Here is a 19,814-nt window from a genome sequence, read left to right as displayed (position 1 = left end):
GGCACCTCTTTAATAATATATTACTAACGGCAAGCAGCTGCCACACTGTTTTCATGATCTGCCTCTCTCTCTCTCTCTCTCTCTCTCTCTCTCTCTCTCTCTCTCTCTCTCTCTCTGGTGTGTGTGTGTGTGTGTGTGTGTGTGTGTGTGTGTGTTCTTGTACAGTTAAGACTGTCTTCAAATTTATTATATAGATAAGACTGGTCTTGAAATCTTGGTCTTCCTGCTTCCACTTTGATAGTATCACAGGTGTGCACTACCACAACTGGCATAATGCCTTTCCTTAGCACTCAAGTGCAGTACACACAACAAAAGCCTTTAGTTCCAAAGACAGTGGTTCCCATGCTTCACTGCAGTATCCCAGTGCTAACTTTCTTACCACTAAGGTTGCTAATATTTAGTAACTGTTTAAGTTTTGGTTATCTGGAAAATCCTCTTTGTAATGAACTTGATGTGGGGAATAGTAAAAAGGGTGTTTAAAAAATAAAGAAAGCAAAGGTAGAAAGATGATAGAGAGACCCTAAAGAGGTGTGTGTGTGTATATGGGTGTGTGTGACCCTTTTTTGATGTCCCCAGAGAATTAAGTTTTGCCCACACTGGCCAGACCCACACAATTGAGTTTTACTCCCTCAGGTAGAAAGGTCAATGAAGTTGTTATTCCACCAACTCCATGGCTCCCCTTCAATTCCTGAGCTGCTGAAGCTACAGCAGCAATCTAGGAACCAATAAAATCTAGGAACCAAAATGTAAAGGTTGTACAGATTCTTGTAGCCCAGGGTGACTTCCAACTCACTATGTCGTCAAAGATGGCCTTGAACTTATTCATTAAAAGATGTATAGATTTTCTTTGTGTGTGAACAGGGTTTGTTTTTGTTTTTGTTTTGAGACAGAAATCTTATGTACCACAGGCTGTTTTCCAACCTGGTTATGCATTAATGGATAGACCTGAACTTCTGATTCTCCTACTTGCACTTCTTAAGTGCAGGAATTTCAGAAATGCCCCACTATACCAAATTTACATGATGCTAGGGATTGAACCTATAGCTCATGTATACAAGGCAAATATTCCACTAGCTGAACTACCTGCCTCTTTTTTACTTTATTCTATCAATCTATCTGAGTTCTATTGTGTAAAACAGTCCTTGGAACATGCAAAGATATAAAATATAAGCTTAACCAAAAGATGACTCCCAAAGAATTATAGTATTGTCAGAATCATAATAAAGCTTTGTACTTTATGTTTTAATGCTGAGGAAAAGGCAATTGATTCCATTATAGTCCAAAGTGGTGCCTGAGAACTGGAGAAAGACAAAATGCAGGGATAAAGGAAGTTCAAAGCATCTTCAGAGGGAATTTCTAGTGACTTAATTTCAAATTCGGTCCATTTTAAAATTTCACTAGTATGTGGTAGCTATGAGAAAATCAAGGACAAAATAGTGAGGGCTATATGGACCTTAACTTATGCAGACTAAAGGTTTTTATTTATTCTTAAATTATTCTTTACCATTTTGTTGTTAAATTTTTCTTTTTTATAGTCAGGTTTGATGGTGTGTGCCTATAATCCCAGCACTTGGGAGGTGGGATGTAGAGAGTCAGGAGTTGAAGGACATCTTCACCTAAACAGTGAGTTTAAGGAGAGCCAGGTCTATAAGAAATGTACTATTTTTATACATTGTATCCCAACCCACCTGGAAAAAAAGGTTTCTTATGAAATGAGGATAATTATAAATATTTGGGTTTTTTATGTATTACCGTGCAAGAAGAACACAAACAAAATAATACAAATGAATGTCAAATGTTACAATCTCCTCATCTATTTCTTTTTTGAAAATACACAGATTGATGAAATTTCCAAACCTGAAGGTAATACTAGGATATGACCTTTAATATTTGTCTTTTAGGGACTTTGAATTCCGTTAATCATCATTGTAAAAAGAAATTTCCTGCAATAAAAAAGTTGCCCCTCCAATGGCATCCTGCCAGGAAAGGAGAACACTGGCAAGGTCTGGACTTTCCCACCAGGCTCTTCCCATAAAAAGACAAGAGCCTCACCAGGACCACACTAGAGACTCTACAGAGAGAGGGGGGCTCTTCTCCACTCAACTGGCAACTCTGAGTTTCTAGCAGGATATGGAGGGGAAGGTAGTTGTTATTGATGGAATATGGAAAGTGGACTCCAGCTCGGGTCTTTAGGCCCAGAGATGTGAGAAGTTTAAAGGAAAGAGCCTTTAAGTAGGACTAGATAGGAGCAGAGACAGGGATAATGGGAAAGATGGTCTAGATAGAGACTGACCTTCAATCTTCTTTCTTTCTAGATGACCATGACCCGACTTGGTTTCCTGTTCTTTATCATCCTGGCCACCAGAAGTTGCAGTGCAGGTGAGTCTTGCTATGGGATCCAGATTTCTCAGGTCACCTCTAACTTTATAGGCATTCAGCACTAGACTGGATACTTCTAGGACCTGGGTCTCTGATGGCCAGAGATCATTCTTTTGTCAAAGTTGTTTGTTTGTTGTTTTTTGACACAGGGATTTTCTGTGTAGCCCTGGCTGTCCTGGAACTCACTCTGAAGAGCAGGCTAACCTCAGACTCAGAGATCTACCTGCCTCTGCCTCCTGAGTGCTGGGATTAAAGACGTGGGTCACCACAGCTTGTCCGATCATGCCTTCTAAAAAAATGAAATTAACTATAATTGTATTGTTTTCCCATTCCTTTTCCTCCTTACAACCCTTCCCAATTATCTGCCCTCTCACTCCTGAAAAAATAAAGGACTATTTTTGTTATATCCTGGACATGTAAGTACAATTTAGTCCATCCACTATAGATAATGCCTTTGAGATGTAGGCTGGGTGCTGAGTGCCTCTTAAAGGAATTGGCCAGTGGCAATAGATTGTGAAGGTATGTCCTGGTCCAGATTCTGTACTTGTGTGTAGCTCTAGAGGAACTTCTGTAACAACTGTATTCTGTCATAATCACTCCTTATGCTTAGGGCTTAGGTCTTGGAGTTTCATTGCCAAGGGAATGACCTGCTCTATATCCAGAGAATATTGTCTTCAATTCAGCTGTCTACAAGAACATTATTTTAAAATATGTAATTCCTCTTCACTGCCTTTTTAGTATTTTTAAGGAAAAACAAAAGTCTAGAAATGACATCTTACTTGATCTCTACATAATTTTCTTTATAAGCTTGGGATTAGGCACTAGGAAACTTAAGCTCAGACTCAGTAAATAAAATCCCAAAATACTTCTCTTATAAACATGGAGCTACTTACACCTGAGTAGTTCTGACCCCAGAGTTCTTGTTTGTTTCCACCCTTCTAGGTTCTCAGAGGACATTGCAGGGTTGAGGCTAGTTTGCAAGGCTTTTTATTCCAGGGTCCCTTGGTCAAACCTCTGTACTGTCGACCTCATTACCCATGCTTCAGGCACATTAGGCTCCTTGCATTTCTTCTACTGCAAATCTGGACTTCACTTTATTCCCCTTTTTCAGGACTTTGGACACAAAGTTCTCCAAGCCTTCAAATCTCTTGTCTTTCTTCCTAGTTACAAATCTTGTTGATTCTCAGAGTGAGGCTTTGAGAAGTCATGGGATGAGTTTAGGATGAATGATAAGAGGAGGTTGAGTGTCACATGAGAGTGAAACTCTGCATCTTCTCTAGTTAAAGAAAACGTGGATACCAACAGATGGGCCAATCCTGTGTCTTCTTCTCTGTTGAGAAGCTGTAAGGAAATCAAGCAGGAGATGAGTGGAGCACAAGGTGAGTGACGAAGCATTTAAGGACCTCACTGTAATCCTAACACTGGGAGCATAAAGCAGGGGATTGAAGGCTCCAAGCCAGCCTGGGGAGACCCTGTCTCAAAAATACAAACAAATAACCCACTTAGGAAATCAGACTTTTGTCATCTGGGATAGCTTTTCTTTTTTGATATAAAAAATGTTATGAAATGTACATAGTGTATAAAAATTGCCACTGACAAATTTTTAGTGTTTTCAGAGTCAAGAACAACTTTCACAATGGTATGGATCACCACTATCCATCTCCAGAATGTTTCCATTCCTTACACAAAATCTGTAGCCAAGAAGTAACAAAATTCTGTACGCCCTATGAGCTGCTGTTCTGTTTCCTACTTCTATGAATCTGTCAATTCTTTTTACCTCATATGTGTAATCTACCTTATTTCATTAGCATATTTCAAGGCTTATATGTGTTATAGACAGTTAATTACTTTAAAAAGATTTAAGTGTTATTATTATTACTGTGTGTAGATATACATGTCTGTGTGTGGGAATGTGTACATGTATATGTATGTACATACAGAGTCCAGAAGAGAGCATCTAGTCCTCTGGAGCTGGAGTGACAGGAACTTGTACACTGACAAGTGTGAGTGCTGGGAACCTAACTCAAGTCCTCTGCTAGAGCAGTGCTTGGTCTCAACCACAGAGCCATTTCTGCAGCTCACTTCATCCTTTTGATCTATTGGATATATAGGAATGTACACAATATATATTCTGCATAATAGACAACACAGTATATTGCTTATTCTTTTTTCTGAAGAGAAATACTTGGATTGTTTCTTCCTTTCAGGTCTTGGGTCCAGAGCTATAACAAACATAAATGTACATAGCTGAGGCCCTGTTCTCAGTTCTTTGGGTATATACCAAGTAGAGTTGCAAAGTCCTTTGATAATATTTATATTTAACTTTAGAAATAAATCACTGTCATTTTGGATAATTCTATGTTCAGCCTCAATCACAGAAGCATGGCTTTCTGAACACAGGAAGATCCCCTGGGACACCTGGGACAGGACACTCAGGGAATGAGGCATTAGCTAGAGAAGGACAATGAGGCTGCACACAGGACTGTGGACTGGTTCTCTCTACAGATGGCCTCTATTTCCTCCGCACGGAGAATGGTGTCATCTACCAGACCTTCTGTGACATGACCACTGCAGGTGGTGGCTGGACCCTGGTGGCCAGTGTGCATGAGAACAACATGCTTGGGAAGTGCACAGTGGGTGATCGCTGGTCCAGTCAGCAAGGCAACAGAATCGACTACCCAGAGGGAGATGGCAACTGGGCCAACTACAACACCTTTGGGTCTGCAGAGGGGGCCACAAGTGATGACTACAAGGTTGGTACACTCTGTGGCCACTTGGGAAAGGGTGAGGATGTGAGTGTAGTCCAAGCATGCCTGGGAGAGGGTTGGAAGGTTGCCCTTCAACATAGGGCTGAAGAAGTGAAAATATTCATCTTGAATCTCAACATCCTCCCAAGTAGGATTTCTAGTAAGTAGCTAGTAGCACTGGGAACTTTATCCTTAGAAATGGGAGTATCAGAGCATGGCTGGTCATCTGTCCAAATGGAGCCCAGAGATAAACTGTGCTGAGGACTCTGCATGTGGGTCTTTCACTTAGTGAAACCTCCTGATCTGGCCAAGCTTATTGTTGGTTGCTTTCCAGAACCCTGGCTACTTTGACATCCAGGCTGAGAACCTGGGTATCTGGCATGTTCCCAACAAGAGCCCCCTGCACAATTGGAGGAACAGTTCCCTGCTGAGGTACCACACCTTCAGTGGCTTCCTGCAGCACCTGGGTCATAATCTGTTTGGCCTGTACCAGGTACTGGAGACTGCTGGCTGAGGCTGCTTTTCATGGATGTGGAGAGAGAGGCAGATATTTGAAGTTGGGCAAGTTTTATTCCATGTTTTCCTAATTTAATTGTAGTAAGCCAAAGAAGAAAATGGATATGGGTATACGGGAAAGAGAGGAGAGGAGAGAAGTATAGGGAGGTAGAGAGAAGAGAAAAGAAGAGGAGAGGGAGGGAAGGGGAGGGGAGGAGAGAAGAGGAGAGAGAGAGGGAGGGTAAGGTCTAGGGTCAAAGAGACACAGACCAAGGAAAGGATTCTTTCTTATCTGGTTTGGAAACAATCTGTTACTGGACACATGCTGTTCTTCTCCATTCAGGGCAGTGTTCCTGTGAGTGCCAATGCTGCCATCCTTACCCAGTGACTTCTTTTGTTCCTTGTAGAACTACCCGGTGAAATATGGAGCAGGGAAGTGTTGGACTGACAATGGCCCAGCAATACCTGTGGTCTACGACTTCGGTGATGCTCAGAATGCAACCTCTTATTACTCACCCAATGGCCAGAGTGAGTCTTCAGTGCTCCTCTGAACACTATGCAGAACTCAGTTATAACAACAAACTGTCATTTACCATGCACTACAGCCTGCTTCTCTTCTATGAATGTGTTTTGTTTCACTTCATTCAATTGCTTGTCCTTGGCTCTCAACTACTACTAACCCATTTTACAGCCTAGGCGATTGGATCACTGAAGGTCCAAAACTTGCCTGAGAACACAGGGTATCAACAGGAGATCTGCATTTGCTCTGAAGAAATGTGGCTATAAAATCAGTTCTAGCAAAACTGATATCATCCAGTGGTTTCTCAGACACAGGCCAGGTCCATGTGCAAGGGGGAGAAAAACAGAACAAAATCGGGTAAAACAATTAAAAAAATAGAGTTTTATTTCTACTGTGAGGGGTGACTATCATGTTATTTAAAATAAATCAAAGGTGACAAACACCCTTTATAGATGTTGAAGCTGTACTGTGTAAATTTAAAACTCTTGTTCTTTATTCTTGGCATATAAAAGTTAAAAATTAAAGGGAACAAGGAAAGTGTGATAGGACCAGAGTCAATATACTTGCTACCTACTGTGATGGTCCAATGGAGGTTGTCAGTGTGGTCTTGCTGGGCTACTAAATTTCTTCATACAAGCCTTCCGCAGACTAGGGTCTTTTTGAAGACCCACTCATAGACTCTGGGATTTGGAATAACTTCCTGTTAGCTATGTTTGTGGTTGGGATGTTTCAGCCATTGGATTTGGTAGTATCAGACTCCACAGGGTTTCTGATGTGTTGACCTATAATCTGTGTCTGGCGCTGATAATCTCTGCATTGACCTCAGGATGAGGATTTCAAGAACCTTCCTTGAATGCTTTTTTCTACTTTTTCTTTTCAGAGGAATTTATTGCAGGATTTGTTCAGTTCAGAGTGTTTAATAATGAGGGAGCAGCAAATGCCTTGTGTCCTGGCATGAGGGTCACTGGATGTAATACTGAAATTGTGAGTCACTTTTTAATAATTTTTTTATTTTTATTTAATATATATACCTCTGTGATTGAGTTTAGGTATGTGCATGTGAGTACATGTAGCCTAGGATGCCAGAAGTAGGTGCTAGATTTCCTGGAAATGGAGTTACATGGGTTTTGACATGCCTGACATGGGTGCTTGGGAACTGAACTTGGATCCTTCTGCAAAAGCAGCAAGTGTTCTGAACTGCTGAGCCATTTCTCTAACTCCAAACACATGAGTCTTATTAGGGACCACGGGGGCCTGTGGTTAGACTGAGTTTTTCAGTGTGTTGAGCATGGGAGACTGTCATGGTAGTGCGAGCATGTGTGTGAGAGTGTGACCTTGTAGCTGGCTTGGTCTCAGGGATCAGAACTTCTGTGTAGATACAAATATCCTGTATGGTTGAAGACCAAAATCATTTTACATCTTCTAATTCACTGTCGCTGTTTGCTTAGTATTTAGGATAAAGCACTCAGTTACTTGGAGTCAGGGTGACACTTATATTCAGGAAGTCTGTGGAAGCCTTTGGAGGCTGAGACTGTCAGAGAGTCCCCAGGTATTGTCATTCTCCACCCAGGATTTAGCTTTCAGAGTGAAATGATCCTTTCCAAGGTTTGTATAGATGCTTATTGTGAGGAAGGCTTACTAGAAGAGTTGTGGACATCTGGTAGACCTCACCCAGGTTCTCCACCTCACCATCACAGGCACTTTCTGTGGTTAATGGTCATTGTGCAGACTGATTGCGAGGTGAGGTGCACTCAGTTCCACTGCAGGTGCCTGATACTCCCTTAAGCCTGGGATCATTAGACTCTACTGTTTATTTGTGGGAGCCCACAACTGACTCAGTTTCCCCATTTTGAATCTGAAGTCTATTCTGAGTCAATAGAGTTCAGGCTTGTTTGCTCCAAGGGTGTGAGAAAGTCCTGACTAGCTCACAAGAAGGAACACACTATCTAGCTAGATCCAGGCCTCTGATGCCAGCCAGAGGTATATTGAGAAAAAAAAAAAAAACCTGCCTGCGTGTTGGCTCAAGGCAGGATAGATAGTGGCTGAATGCCTGTGCTGTGCATTGTTCTACCTCTGTCTTTCAAAACTGAATATAAGCTGGCTGAAATAAACTCAGGAATGTCTGGCATTGACCAGCACACCTCTTGACTCTTTTCTGTCTTCTTCATTCTGCATGCCTCTACCCAGCTACCCAGCTGACTGTCAGCAGGCTCCAACATTTATTTATTTATTTATTTTTCTAATTTGTGGCAAAAGGCAGAATGAGGTGGGGATTGCCAAGAATAACAAATTCTCTTGGAAGCTAGACCTCCTCAAAGTAACAGTCTCAGAAAAGGGTCCTGAGCCCCTCACAGGTGGCTCTTTTTGATATTTCATTCCTTGAACATCAGAGTATCCATTCTCCTGGTAGGATGAGGAAGCTTTGCTGACAAGGAGGCCCCCTGATTGTGATGGAGAGTGATGGAGATAATGAGAGGGAAGGTCTCCTTGTGAAAATCTGGTTCCTATTCACCTTTCAGTCATGTCTGAAGAATATGAAATGCAGTGTGCACAGGTGCCAGTGTGTTATTTGCTTACTGTTTAGTGTAGCTTGTTTGAGCACCTACACTGTAATGGCACAGGAGACCTGCCATGCCATGTACCTTGCTAGCACTTAGAAGGTTAGACATTCACACAAATGTGTAATTGTTATCTGATGTGTTTGAAGTACAATAGAAATATAAACTAAGGAGCTTGGGTATGGCTTAGTGGTAAAACTTTTGCCTAACATGCAGAAGGCCCTGGGTTTTGGTTCCTAGTGCCATTAAACAAAAGACAGCAAAATACAAGGCAAACAAACAAATGATAGCTAGGGGCTACACTGAGCACTGGGAATGGCAGAGTACTGACTGCAGGAAAAGATTTTTGTCTTTGAGACAGGTTTCATATATCTTAGGTTGGTTCTAAACTCACTGCATAGTGAGGATGTCCTTGAACGTCTGATCCTTCTGTCTTTACCTCATGAGTGCTAGGATGACAGGCCTGTGACAGCACACCCAGTTTATAGGAGAGGTAGTTTTGAGTTGAGTCTTGGAAGATGTACAGAAGCTTATGGTGCAGACCAATTGAGGGTGAATGAATGAACAGCATATTACAGTTTTCCTGTGTTTCAGTTAGCATGTGGTATTGAGGGACAGCAAGCTGTGTTTTAGTTTTGGTGTAGGGATGGATGTAGGGAGAGGCAAGAGCTGATTTAGGAAGTGTTAACAGGAACAAGATCAAGAAGAAACCTTTACATTACTCTAGTGAGTTTGTACTGCATGTAAATGATGGGAGCCATCGACACATTTTAAAGGGGAAGACTAACTTTATTATCTTTGTGTTAAGATGACACTGATAGCACAAAGTCAACTTTGAGTGGGGAAAGACTAAGCACAAAACAAGGTGGTTTCCAGGGTCCAAGTGAAAGCATGAAGTAGAGCAGGACCTGTGTATGCGGCCAGTGAACACTGATGATTTAAAATTTGAGACCAGCTGAATACATAGACTAGGATGCGATATCTAGGATAACCTTATGGTTTTCACTTGGGTGAGTGAATACCATTTTAAAAATCTTATTAAAATTAAGTTTACTTAACTAATAACATAAAATTACATATTAATAGAATACACTGTGATGATTCAATACACAAATAGATCATGCGATGTTTACATCAGGTTAAGCCTGTCTGTCTCTCAAACACACATTTCCTTGTGATGGAAACATTCCAATTGATTTCCTCTAGCTTTTGAACTCTGCAACACACTATCATTGCCTATAATCATATTTCTCTGTAATATCACACTAGTATTTCTTGTTCCTATTTAAGTGTAATTTAGTGCCCATCTAATTTATTTTCTTCCCTGATTTTTGGGATGGTGTGGCAGAACATATTCTGCTACTTGGGAGATTATGGCATGGAAATATCAGTTCAAAGCCATTGAACTGCATTTATTAAGTTACAATGTCTGAATGAAGACCTGGTTTGGAGTCAAGAAGGGATTTACACTCATGTGCTTTGGTCAGTGATGGATTGCTTAGATGGCAGTGGTTTCACATGGTAGTACTGCCTAGAAACATCATAACAATTCTAGATTGTTTGAGGACACCCTGTGATGTTTACACTGTGGTCAGAACAGCCAATGAATTTATCACAATAAATCCCCATTGTTAAGTGGCACATGGCTGTAGCTAACCTTGTTTTTCATGTGGAGCTTGAAATGTCCAAATAGTGATTCGAGTAGCAGAATGATTTAAGATCTTTAGCTCAAGAAACATCTGAACTGCAGATTGACAGTTTGAGTCATCAGTGAACAGTCGGTTAACTGAAGTCAGAGGGTGACACAAGCTACAAGGAACTGGACCATGTGTCCCCTCTGGGAAGTGGTGCTTAAGGAATTCATGAAGGCATCGTGAGAAAGGAATTATTATTAGCAGGATTACAGAGAGCAATTTTACTCTGTATTCCCCAAAACAGGAGTTGTGGGTTTCTTTTGTAGTCTGGAGTCATACATAGGGCAGAAAGTGCATTTTAAGATTTAAGCATCATGGCACCACATTTTCTCAGAAAGTGCTGACTGATGCTAAAAGATTTAAGTAGCTCAGAAATGTTGACCTGAGCCTGAACTAGAAGATGTACAATATCCCAAGTGTCTCTTTGTCCAAGACCCAGAATTCTCTAGGCACTTATGGGACACAAAGAGGATCCAAAATTCATGACTCCTGATTACAGGGTGTTAGTTCAAAATGCTCACTTAGTCATTACTTAGTTTGAATTCCCTTCCCACTGTCTGTGAGAATTTAGGGCATAAGGTCAAAGTGGATATTACACTCAAAAGTATAGGTTATAAATACACAATTTTCTCGTTCTCTGGGTCCCTTCGGCAGTTTAGGTTTATGATTCCTTAAAAATTCTTTATAAGATTATCTCTCAAGGTAGATAATAAAATAATTGATTCTTTCTTTATAACTACAATTGCACCATGTCAACAAAAGGGTTGGCTGAGAAAATTTGCTCCTTGCTTGCTCATGACAGGCTATTTAGATATATTGCATGTGAGTTGTCGGGATGACTCTTTTCAATCATGTCTTTACCTATAATCATTCACTTAAGAAATGGAATGTAACCTCGTTATGATTTCTGTCTTGCCTGAAAGATTCTGGTGGGTATTTAAGTGGTGGAGGGAAAGGGAACAAAAGAGAATAACGTGAGGAGAATAAAGAAGGAATCCATCAGGAAAGTGCATGATGTCTTCCTTCCCTAAACCCCTCAGGTAACAAAGTCTTAGTTTACACTAACACTGTGGATTTCTTTCAAACCCTGTGCTGCCTTGGAGGCTGTCCCCCCTAGGCAGTGACAACATAGGTACATTTATGTCATGTAAGCATGTGCATCCAACCACCACACTTCCCATCCCAGTGATCTATTTCCTCTAACCAGACCCCACCCCATATACTGCTCTACCACCTCCCAAAAGTCAGTTCAAAATAGACACTCCTTACTGATTAACTAATTGATGAAGGTAGGGTCCTCCTGTTCAATGCCTTCCCCAAAGCCCTGACTCTGGATGTTACTTACAGTGGGCACTAGGTCTTCAGTACATATCACTTTTGGGGAGGATGCTTCATATCCAAACCATATCACCAGCTGACCTCTCATTGCTATTTTCTCCTTCTTGTTTTCCAGCACTGCATTGGTGGAGGAGGATACTTCCCAGAAGGTAACCCCGTACAATGTGGCGACTTCTCTGCATATGATTGGAGTGGATATGGAACTCATATTGAGAGCAGCAATAGCCTGGAGATAACTGAAGCAGCTGTCCTTCTGTTCTATCGTTGAGAACTTTGTGGTGTGGGACCCAGACTTCTCCTCCAGTCTGTGGACTCACATGCATGGAGAAAAACTTACCCAGTTACTAGAATGCTAATGACACAGGAAAGGAGAATAAATTACATACATCGCAGGCTTGGGTATCTTTATGAATTTTGTTTATGCAGGGATGAGAGATTTCAAAAAGAGTTTCTGCTGCCCTGTTTGGTTCTCTTGGGATATGAGGGCTGGAATCCTGATACAGCAATATTCTCTCAGGTAGTCCCTCAAACATCCCAGGAGATACAGGACAGAAAAGAGGAACGCTACTCCACTGCTTCCTTATTTTATTTGAGTTCCTTGCTAGTTTGTTTTTCAGACGCATCTAGTGTGTCCTGTGCTCGCCACAAACTACCAATGTAACAAATGCCCTGGGTAAACAAAAACAAAACAAATTCATAGTGTTTTAATAGTTTACTTAAGGGGCCAGGGAATTGGCTCTGGGGTAAAGGTGCTTACCAACAAACCTGGTGGCCTGAGTTCAGTTCCCATAATCAACATGATTGAGAGAGGGAATCAACTTCTGAGACTTGTCCTCTGACCTCTGCCCATCCGTCATGGTACCAGCATACAAATACATAAACACATGCACACTTGAGGGTGCAACATGAATAAAGAGGTATAATAAAAATTTTTCTTTGTAGATGCATTATATTCCAGTTTATATATTAACGAAGACTATTGGGGTCAATAGCCCTCTGCCAGGATATGTCCCAAACCTTGCTTCCTATCAGTCCCCTGAGTACCAAAATCAGTTAAATTTGTTTGTAGCACCAGGTAATGAGGACTGTTGGGGTCCAGACCTCGATGGCTCTTTCCCAGGGTCCATGGAAGAATCCACAACCAGCTGTTAATCTAATCTTAGATGATAGGAAATGAATCTATGCACATGAAACTCTTTAATCCATTCACTTTATTCTTCTGAGTCAGTTCTTTCTCTACACAGCTTCCATTTCTGCTCTCATACCCTGCTCCTTTCCTGTCTGATTCTCTCTACATCTTTCTGCTGCTCTCCCTAAATGCTATCTTAATTCCCTCATCTTAGTTCTGCCCCATCTTGGTCTCTCTCATCTCATTCTACCCACCTAGTTCTTCCCTATCTGGCTCTTCCTCATCTTCCATCTCATCCTTCTAGTTCTCTCTTCTAGTCCTCCAATCTAGTTCCCTTTAAGTCTCTGAGGTTCACAGTTGTATAGCAATGCTCTGGCTGAGGCAAGGTCACCAGGCTTGAATTCCCTCCAGGTCAAAAGGAGTGGCAATAAGATCCACACAAATTGTCAGCTCTCATTTACAACCCAGAAGGGGAGTGACTAGTGGGGAAATGAATCAACTAAGGGCTGAATTCGGTTACTATCTAAGCAAAGGGGGTTCATGTGCTCAACTATGTTCTTAGAAGTGGTTAGTGGAAATGTTAAGAACCTGTGGAACCTATAAGTCACTATGTCATGTGTGAAATAGAACTGCCTTCTCTTTTCTTTTGGTTCCCCTATCTGTCCAAGCTATCTCGGCTGCTGTGTTTTCTGGCGGGGCCGAGGAGTGCACTCGGTGGCTGGGCAGCCTGAGTCACAGCTTGATGTACCTGTAAGTAGAAAGAAACCCTTTAGTTCTGAGTTCATTGTTAAAGGTAGATCTAAAACTAGAGATAAGACTTTGGAAAGGGGAAGGTTAAGCTTAATTAGCACATCCACCAGGCCTTTGCAAACAGACCATCTGGATGCTTAAGTCTATTCCCAGAGAATCTGGGAGGTATCAGACTCTTTCATCATCTAAAGATGGTCCTGGCTGGATGCTGCTAATAACATAATTACAGAAAGGCCTGAAATTAGGAATTTTGACTGTGTCTGTTGTTAGCACAGTTGGAGAAAGTCATACAAATACTTTAATTGTATAGGGAAAATTGTGCCCAATGAATGATGGAAAAGCTACAATAGCACACAAGAAATTCATAGCAGGAATCAGCTCTTAATCAAAAGCCAATATCACCAACACTCCTTGAGCCTTGGCCTCATCCTCTGGAAGAGTCCTTAATTCTTCCAGGTATAGCTTTGGCATAACCAGCTGAATTCCTACTTCACATATTTTTTGCAGCCTGCAGCAATATATGTAGCAGATTGTTTTTATCACAAAGAAAAATGAAATAACAACTTTGCAAGAAAATAGATTGGCTTAGAATATATACTGTAAAATATGGCCATCTCACCTCCCCCATATGTGGATCCTAGCCTATAATGAATGTAAGTATATAAGTAAGTGCTGTTAGTGTGGTTATAGCCACGGTCCTGCTGCAGCCTGGGCTCAGGCTGGGAAGGGGTGTCAGCACGAAAAATGAACTGTCTGACCTCCAGATAAGTTTCACACAAGTAGCCAACTCCAAATAGCTCCAGCCACCTTTATTTATACATCAAAACAAGTATGTTTTTCCAAACAAGATTTTCCCATCCTCCAATGTTAACCTACAGCAAAAACAAATATGTCAAATAGGTTTTTTTTTCATACTTCTACATCAAAATATCTTTAAACCAAAAGCAACACTTATCATTTTGCTGGTTTGGAAAATATTGAGCCAGGCACATCCTGTCTTTACAAAACTAAAAGATGATTGACATAGGTACATATTTTCAAGGACAACAATCCAATTCAAAACATATTTGCAGAAATAGGGGTGATCTGTCTCTGATCCTGTCAGCAATGAATTAGAACATCTCCTGGGGTCTGAGTTGGTAGCTGGCATCCCCAGACAAGAAATCTGAGAAGCATCAGCTCCCAAAGAATTCTAGAGGAAAATATTCAAGAAAAAAAAAAACGGGGTTTCCAGGAATGACCACATCTGTCCCATGCATGATTGACAAAATGACACTAAAACCACCAAGAGAATCATCAATATTACTACAGAGAAGAGAACATACAGGCTGTGTGTTCTCAGCAGTGTTCTGTGCTGTCCCGAAGTACACTGGTCCTTGCCAAATAAGACTGTCTTCATGGGCTTTTACCTCAACTGGGGACCTGTTGGACAAGCATTCATATACTAGTCTGAAGGTAGGTCACACAGCTCACAACAGGGTGTGTTACGTTTATTAAAAAGACCAAAAAACTGCTGGGCAGTGGTGGTGCACGCCTTTAATCCCAGCACTCGGGAGGCAGAGGCAAGCAGATCTCTGTGAGTTTGAGGCCAGCCTGGGCTACCAAGTGAGTTCCAGGAAAGGCGCAAAGCTACACAGAGAAACCCTGTCTCAAAAAACCAAAAAAAAAAAAAACCAAAAAACTATCATCTCAGGTGTACTGGCTGGTTTTGTGTGTCAACTTGACAAAAGCTAGAGTCATCAGAGAGGAAGGAACCTCAGTTGAGGAAATGTCTCCATGAGACCCAGCTGTAAGACATTTTCTCAATTAGTGATCAATGGGGGAGGGCCAAGCCCATTGTGATAGGGCTGAGCAAGCCATGGGAAGCAAACCAGAAAGCAGTACCCTTCCAGGGCCTCTGCATCAATTCCTGCCCTGCCCTGTTTGAGTTCCTGACCTGACTTCCTTCAGTATGAACATCGATATGGAAGTGTAAGCCAAATAAACCCTTTCCTCCCCAACTTGCTTTTTGGTCATGGTGTTTGGTCAAAGCAATAGAAACCCTAAGTAAGACATCAGGTGATGAGGAAGGATGAAATGCAGGTAAATGACACATGACTTATGTCTCTATCAGTGTGTGTGTGTGTGTGTGTGTGTGTGTGTGTGTGTGTGTGTGTGTGTGTGTGTGTTGGATAAGTCCCTAAAATGTAATTGACAGTGAAAGTTTAAAACCCTCAGCAAAGCTCCTGAAAGGCCACCTAATCATCCTGAACTTCACTGACAAGTATAGAGTTAGGAACAGGGCAAGCAATTGAATGGCTAGGTTCACCAGGTTGACTGATGTTTTTACTTGTGAGTTCATTACAATAAATGATTTTTTATTAAAAATAAATTTAAAAGGAGGTCTGGGATCCAGTTCATCAGGAGAGTGCTTACCTAATATCCATGAGGCCATAGGTTTCATTATAAGTTCCTACAGAGGAAGAAGAGGAGGAGGAGGAAAGAAGAAAAGGGAGAAGAGGGGGAGGAAGAGGAGGGGGGAGGAAGAGGATAAGATTTCAATCTAACAAAAGAATTATGAGGGAAAAAAGAAAGAAGAAAAATGTAATATAGCAAAAGAATATCTTTATCTCTTTGGCTCTAGAACAAGACAAGCTAGAGAACAGGTTCATTTAATGTGTTTTGGGTACAAAACACAGAAATATATGTATATATATATTTGCAAATTTTAAAAAAAGTTATAATGGTAATTTGTCTACATTATGTCTGTCCCTGACATGCCTGACTGCTATACCCTCTCACCCATTGCCCCCTGTGTGTCTGGAAACATTAGCTAATTTTCTCTACATCTGCCTTGGAGTTACACTACAACAACAAGGCTGTTCTTTAGCAAAAATGCCCCAAATTTCCCTTAAATGAGTACAATTAAATTGAAGGTCCACACTTTAGTACACATGAAATCCTAGGGCATAACCCTAGCACGCATAACCTGGACACAGTGGTACATACCTCCTGGCAGGTAGAGGCAGAAGGTTCAGAAGTTTGAGGCCAGCATGGCATACATGTCTCAAAAAAAATCACATTCAAATATATTTTCTTGAGGCTGGAGAGATGGCTCAGCAGTTAAGAGCACCTGGGTTCAATTCCCAACTTGTACATGGAAGCTAACAGTCACCTGTGACTCTAGTTCCAAGGGATCCAGTGCCCTCTTACATTGTCAGAAGATTAAAAAAATTGTATTAAAATGGAAATATATTTTATTAAACACTCAAGAATACAATATAAAGTGACTCACTAGCATGCAACAAGTTGTTACTCTAAGCCAGGTAACTTCTTAGGGGTATACATGTTGTTTCATTTAATTTTTGTGAAAAACACACGGGAACTTTACTGTTATCAGTATTTTACAAATAAGGAAACTGAGACTTGGTAGATGAAAAACTTATCAAGGGTCAGGGAAAGTCAAGGAGTAATCAGGACACCATGAAAATAATGGCATATGCCAGTCATCCCTCTAGGGTAGGTGAGGAGTTAAGCCAAATCACCTTCTCAGTGAGGTCCTCCTGGCAGCTTCTCTGGATTAGAGTGCCCCCACCCCCACCCCGTGCTTCCCTAGCTCCATGAGTCACACTTTCCTAGAACTTGTCACTTTTGCACTGGAAAAGCCTGAAGCTTTAGCAGGTGCCTCATCTGTCTGCTTTTTCACAGCTCCATAGTCCTTATTGAACTAGGTCCTGGACTAAGTGTTGGGGAGCATTTAAAAGACAAAAGTGTTCTGCAAATGGTCTGCACACTCCCAATCAATGGTGTCTGGCACGAGGGAACTGGGTCACACTCGGGGAACTGCCAACAGATAAACCTCATTCAGGTTTCCTATTGCTTTCTCTAATTGGAAGAAAGGTGTGTGAGAATAATGAGGAGACAAAGATATCTATATAGTTCTTAACTTTTATAGTTATTTATGAGAGTGTGTGTGTGTGTGTGTGTGTGTGTGTGTGTGTGTGTGTGTGTGACACAAGCCATTATACCATGTAGGTCAGGCAGCTCAGTTTTCTCCTGTTACCACGTGGATCATGGGAATCAAAATCAAGTCATTGGTCCCCATGGCAAGCACTCCTACCAGATGAGCCATCTTACTGGCCTTGTGTCTTTAGGAGGAAGAATGGGATAAGAGAAAAGTCAGGAAAGAACAATGAGCAAAAGACAAGTTATTGAGGAAAGAGAAGAAGACAGAAAAAATGGGGAAGAGTAGAGAGACCACGAGCAATTTCTCATTCAGGATCTAAGAAATCTAGTTCAAACAAAATACGTATTCTTCCCTGCCCCAATGTTCTTTTTAAACAGATGACTGTTTTGCTTGCATGTATACATACAACATGTGTGTGCAGTGCCCAAAGAGGCCAGAAGAGAGCATCAAATCCCCTGGAACTGGAGTTATAGACAGTTGTGAGCTATGAGGGTACTGAGAACCAAAACTATGTCTTCTGCAAGAGCAGTTTAAAGTCAGTTTAGAACACAAAAGACTGTCAGAATAAAAGAAGGGAGTGAGGAAAAGGAGGAGCAGGAAGAGAAGGAGGAGGAGGAGGAGGAGGAGGAGGAGGAGGAGGAGGAGGAGGAGGAGGAAAGGGGAATAGAGATATGGCTCAGTAGTTACAAGGACATTGCTTTTTTCAGAGGACCCAAGTGCAGTTACCAGCACTTACTTCAGGCAACTCACAACTGCTGTGAAATAATGCTTTTGTACACTGGTTTAATAAAATACTGATTGGCCAGTAGCCATGCAGGAAGTATAGGCAAGGTGAGCAGAATATGGAATGCTGAGAAGAGGAAGGGCAGAGTCAGGAGTTGCCAGCCAGACACACAGGAAGCAAGATGATAAGGCAGAACTGAGAAAAGGTACTAAGCCATATGGCTAAACATAAATAAGAATTATGGGTTAATTTAAGTGTAAGAGATAGTCATTAATAAGCCTGAGCTAATGGCCAAGCAGTTATAGATAATATTAAGCCTCTGTGTGATTATTTTATAAAAAGGTTGCAAGACTGTGGGTGAGAAATTTGTCCCGACTGCAGGCCAGGTGGGACACAGGAAAACTTCTGACTACATTTGGCGTACCAACATGTGGCTCTCAAATTTCCATAAGGCCTAAAAGAGTTTAAAAAGGGCTTCTAAACACACAACAACAGAGCCAAAAACAGCTTTCTACTTCATGTCTCATACAGGCCAAGATATAAAGACACCAAGGTACAGAGATGCCATGGTATGCTGACTTTAGCTACAGTATGGAGGGTTCACAGCAAACGGGCTTGAGTGCAGCATGGTAGATTCCTGCCACAGTACACAGAGGCATCTCTAAGCCACACAGTATGCTGAGTGGTGGATTTAGCTTTTGCTAGTACAAAAAATAAAAGGTTTCTGGGCTACACACTGCTGGGTGGAGGCAGAGACCCACTGCCTCCCAGAGTCTGTGGAGTGTGTGGCTCCCAGAGCTGGCAGTAAATGTACCACCACCACATGTTTTCCTTTATAAGAGTTGCTGTGGTCATGGTGCCTCTTCACAGCAATAGAAACCCTAACTAAGAATAGTTGGTACCAGGGACTGGGCTATTGCTGTGATAGGCCAAAACAAGTTTTGATTTGCAGAATTATATGGACTTTGGAAGTTTGGGTTAGGAAAGCAGTGGAATATTTTAAGCACTGATTAATGGGCCATATTACTAGGATCATGGAAACAGTGGTGCTAAGAGTTATTTGAACTGTGAGTGCTGGCTCAAGAGGTTTTAGAGAAGAAGAATACTAATATGTGCCCTAGAGATTGTCCTTGTGATATTTTGGTGAAGAATGTGGCTGCTTTTTGCCCTTGTCCAAGGAACCTAATGTTAAGATTCTGCCCTCACTCCAGCACATGTGTAGACTGGAGTCTTGCATCTTATGTCATCAGTGTGCATGGGCGTCTACATACCCACCTTAAAAAGCTGAATGCAGACCCCCACCCTTTCTCTCTGCGCTCTCTCTCTCTGTTCCCTCTCTCCTCCCTGCTCTCTGCTCTGCTCCCGCCATCTTTCTTTCTCTCCAGACCTGGCTCTCCTCTCTCCTATTCCCTCCTTCTTTCTAATAAAGCTCTTTGTAACTCTGGTAGCCATGGCTGTGGCCTGTGACTTTTCCGCCGGTAACCAGCACCACCTCCAGTACCGTTTATCATAACCATCATTTGGTGCCATGACT

At 41.6% G+C, this 19,814-nt stretch overlaps 2 protein-coding genes across 2 annotated transcripts in view; both read left to right on the top strand.

Moving 5' to 3' along the window:
* The window catches only part of LOC102911632 (intelectin-1a-like), a 144,106-nt gene that overhangs the window by 100,179 nt on the left and 24,113 nt on the right, over nt 1-19,814 (top strand). The gene's annotated exons all lie outside the window — the stretch shown is intronic.
* Nucleotides 2,322-12,014, top strand: LOC102911329 (intelectin-1a-like). Its single transcript, XM_006990603.4, has 7 exons — nt 2,322-2,379; nt 3,660-3,758; nt 4,885-5,132; nt 5,461-5,619; nt 6,029-6,149; nt 7,022-7,125; nt 11,847-12,014. The coding sequence occupies exons 1-7, from the start codon at nt 2,322-2,324 to the stop codon at nt 11,997-11,999; spliced, it is 942 nt and encodes a 313-aa protein (XP_006990665.3). The 3' UTR covers nt 12,000-12,014.

This window comes from Peromyscus maniculatus, chromosome 11 (genome assembly GCF_049852395.1).
Source record: "Peromyscus maniculatus bairdii isolate BWxNUB_F1_BW_parent chromosome 11, HU_Pman_BW_mat_3.1, whole genome shotgun sequence".
Lineage (NCBI taxonomy): Eukaryota > Metazoa > Chordata > Mammalia > Rodentia > Cricetidae > Peromyscus > Peromyscus maniculatus.
This window is presented reverse-complemented; position numbering and strand designations above follow the sequence as displayed.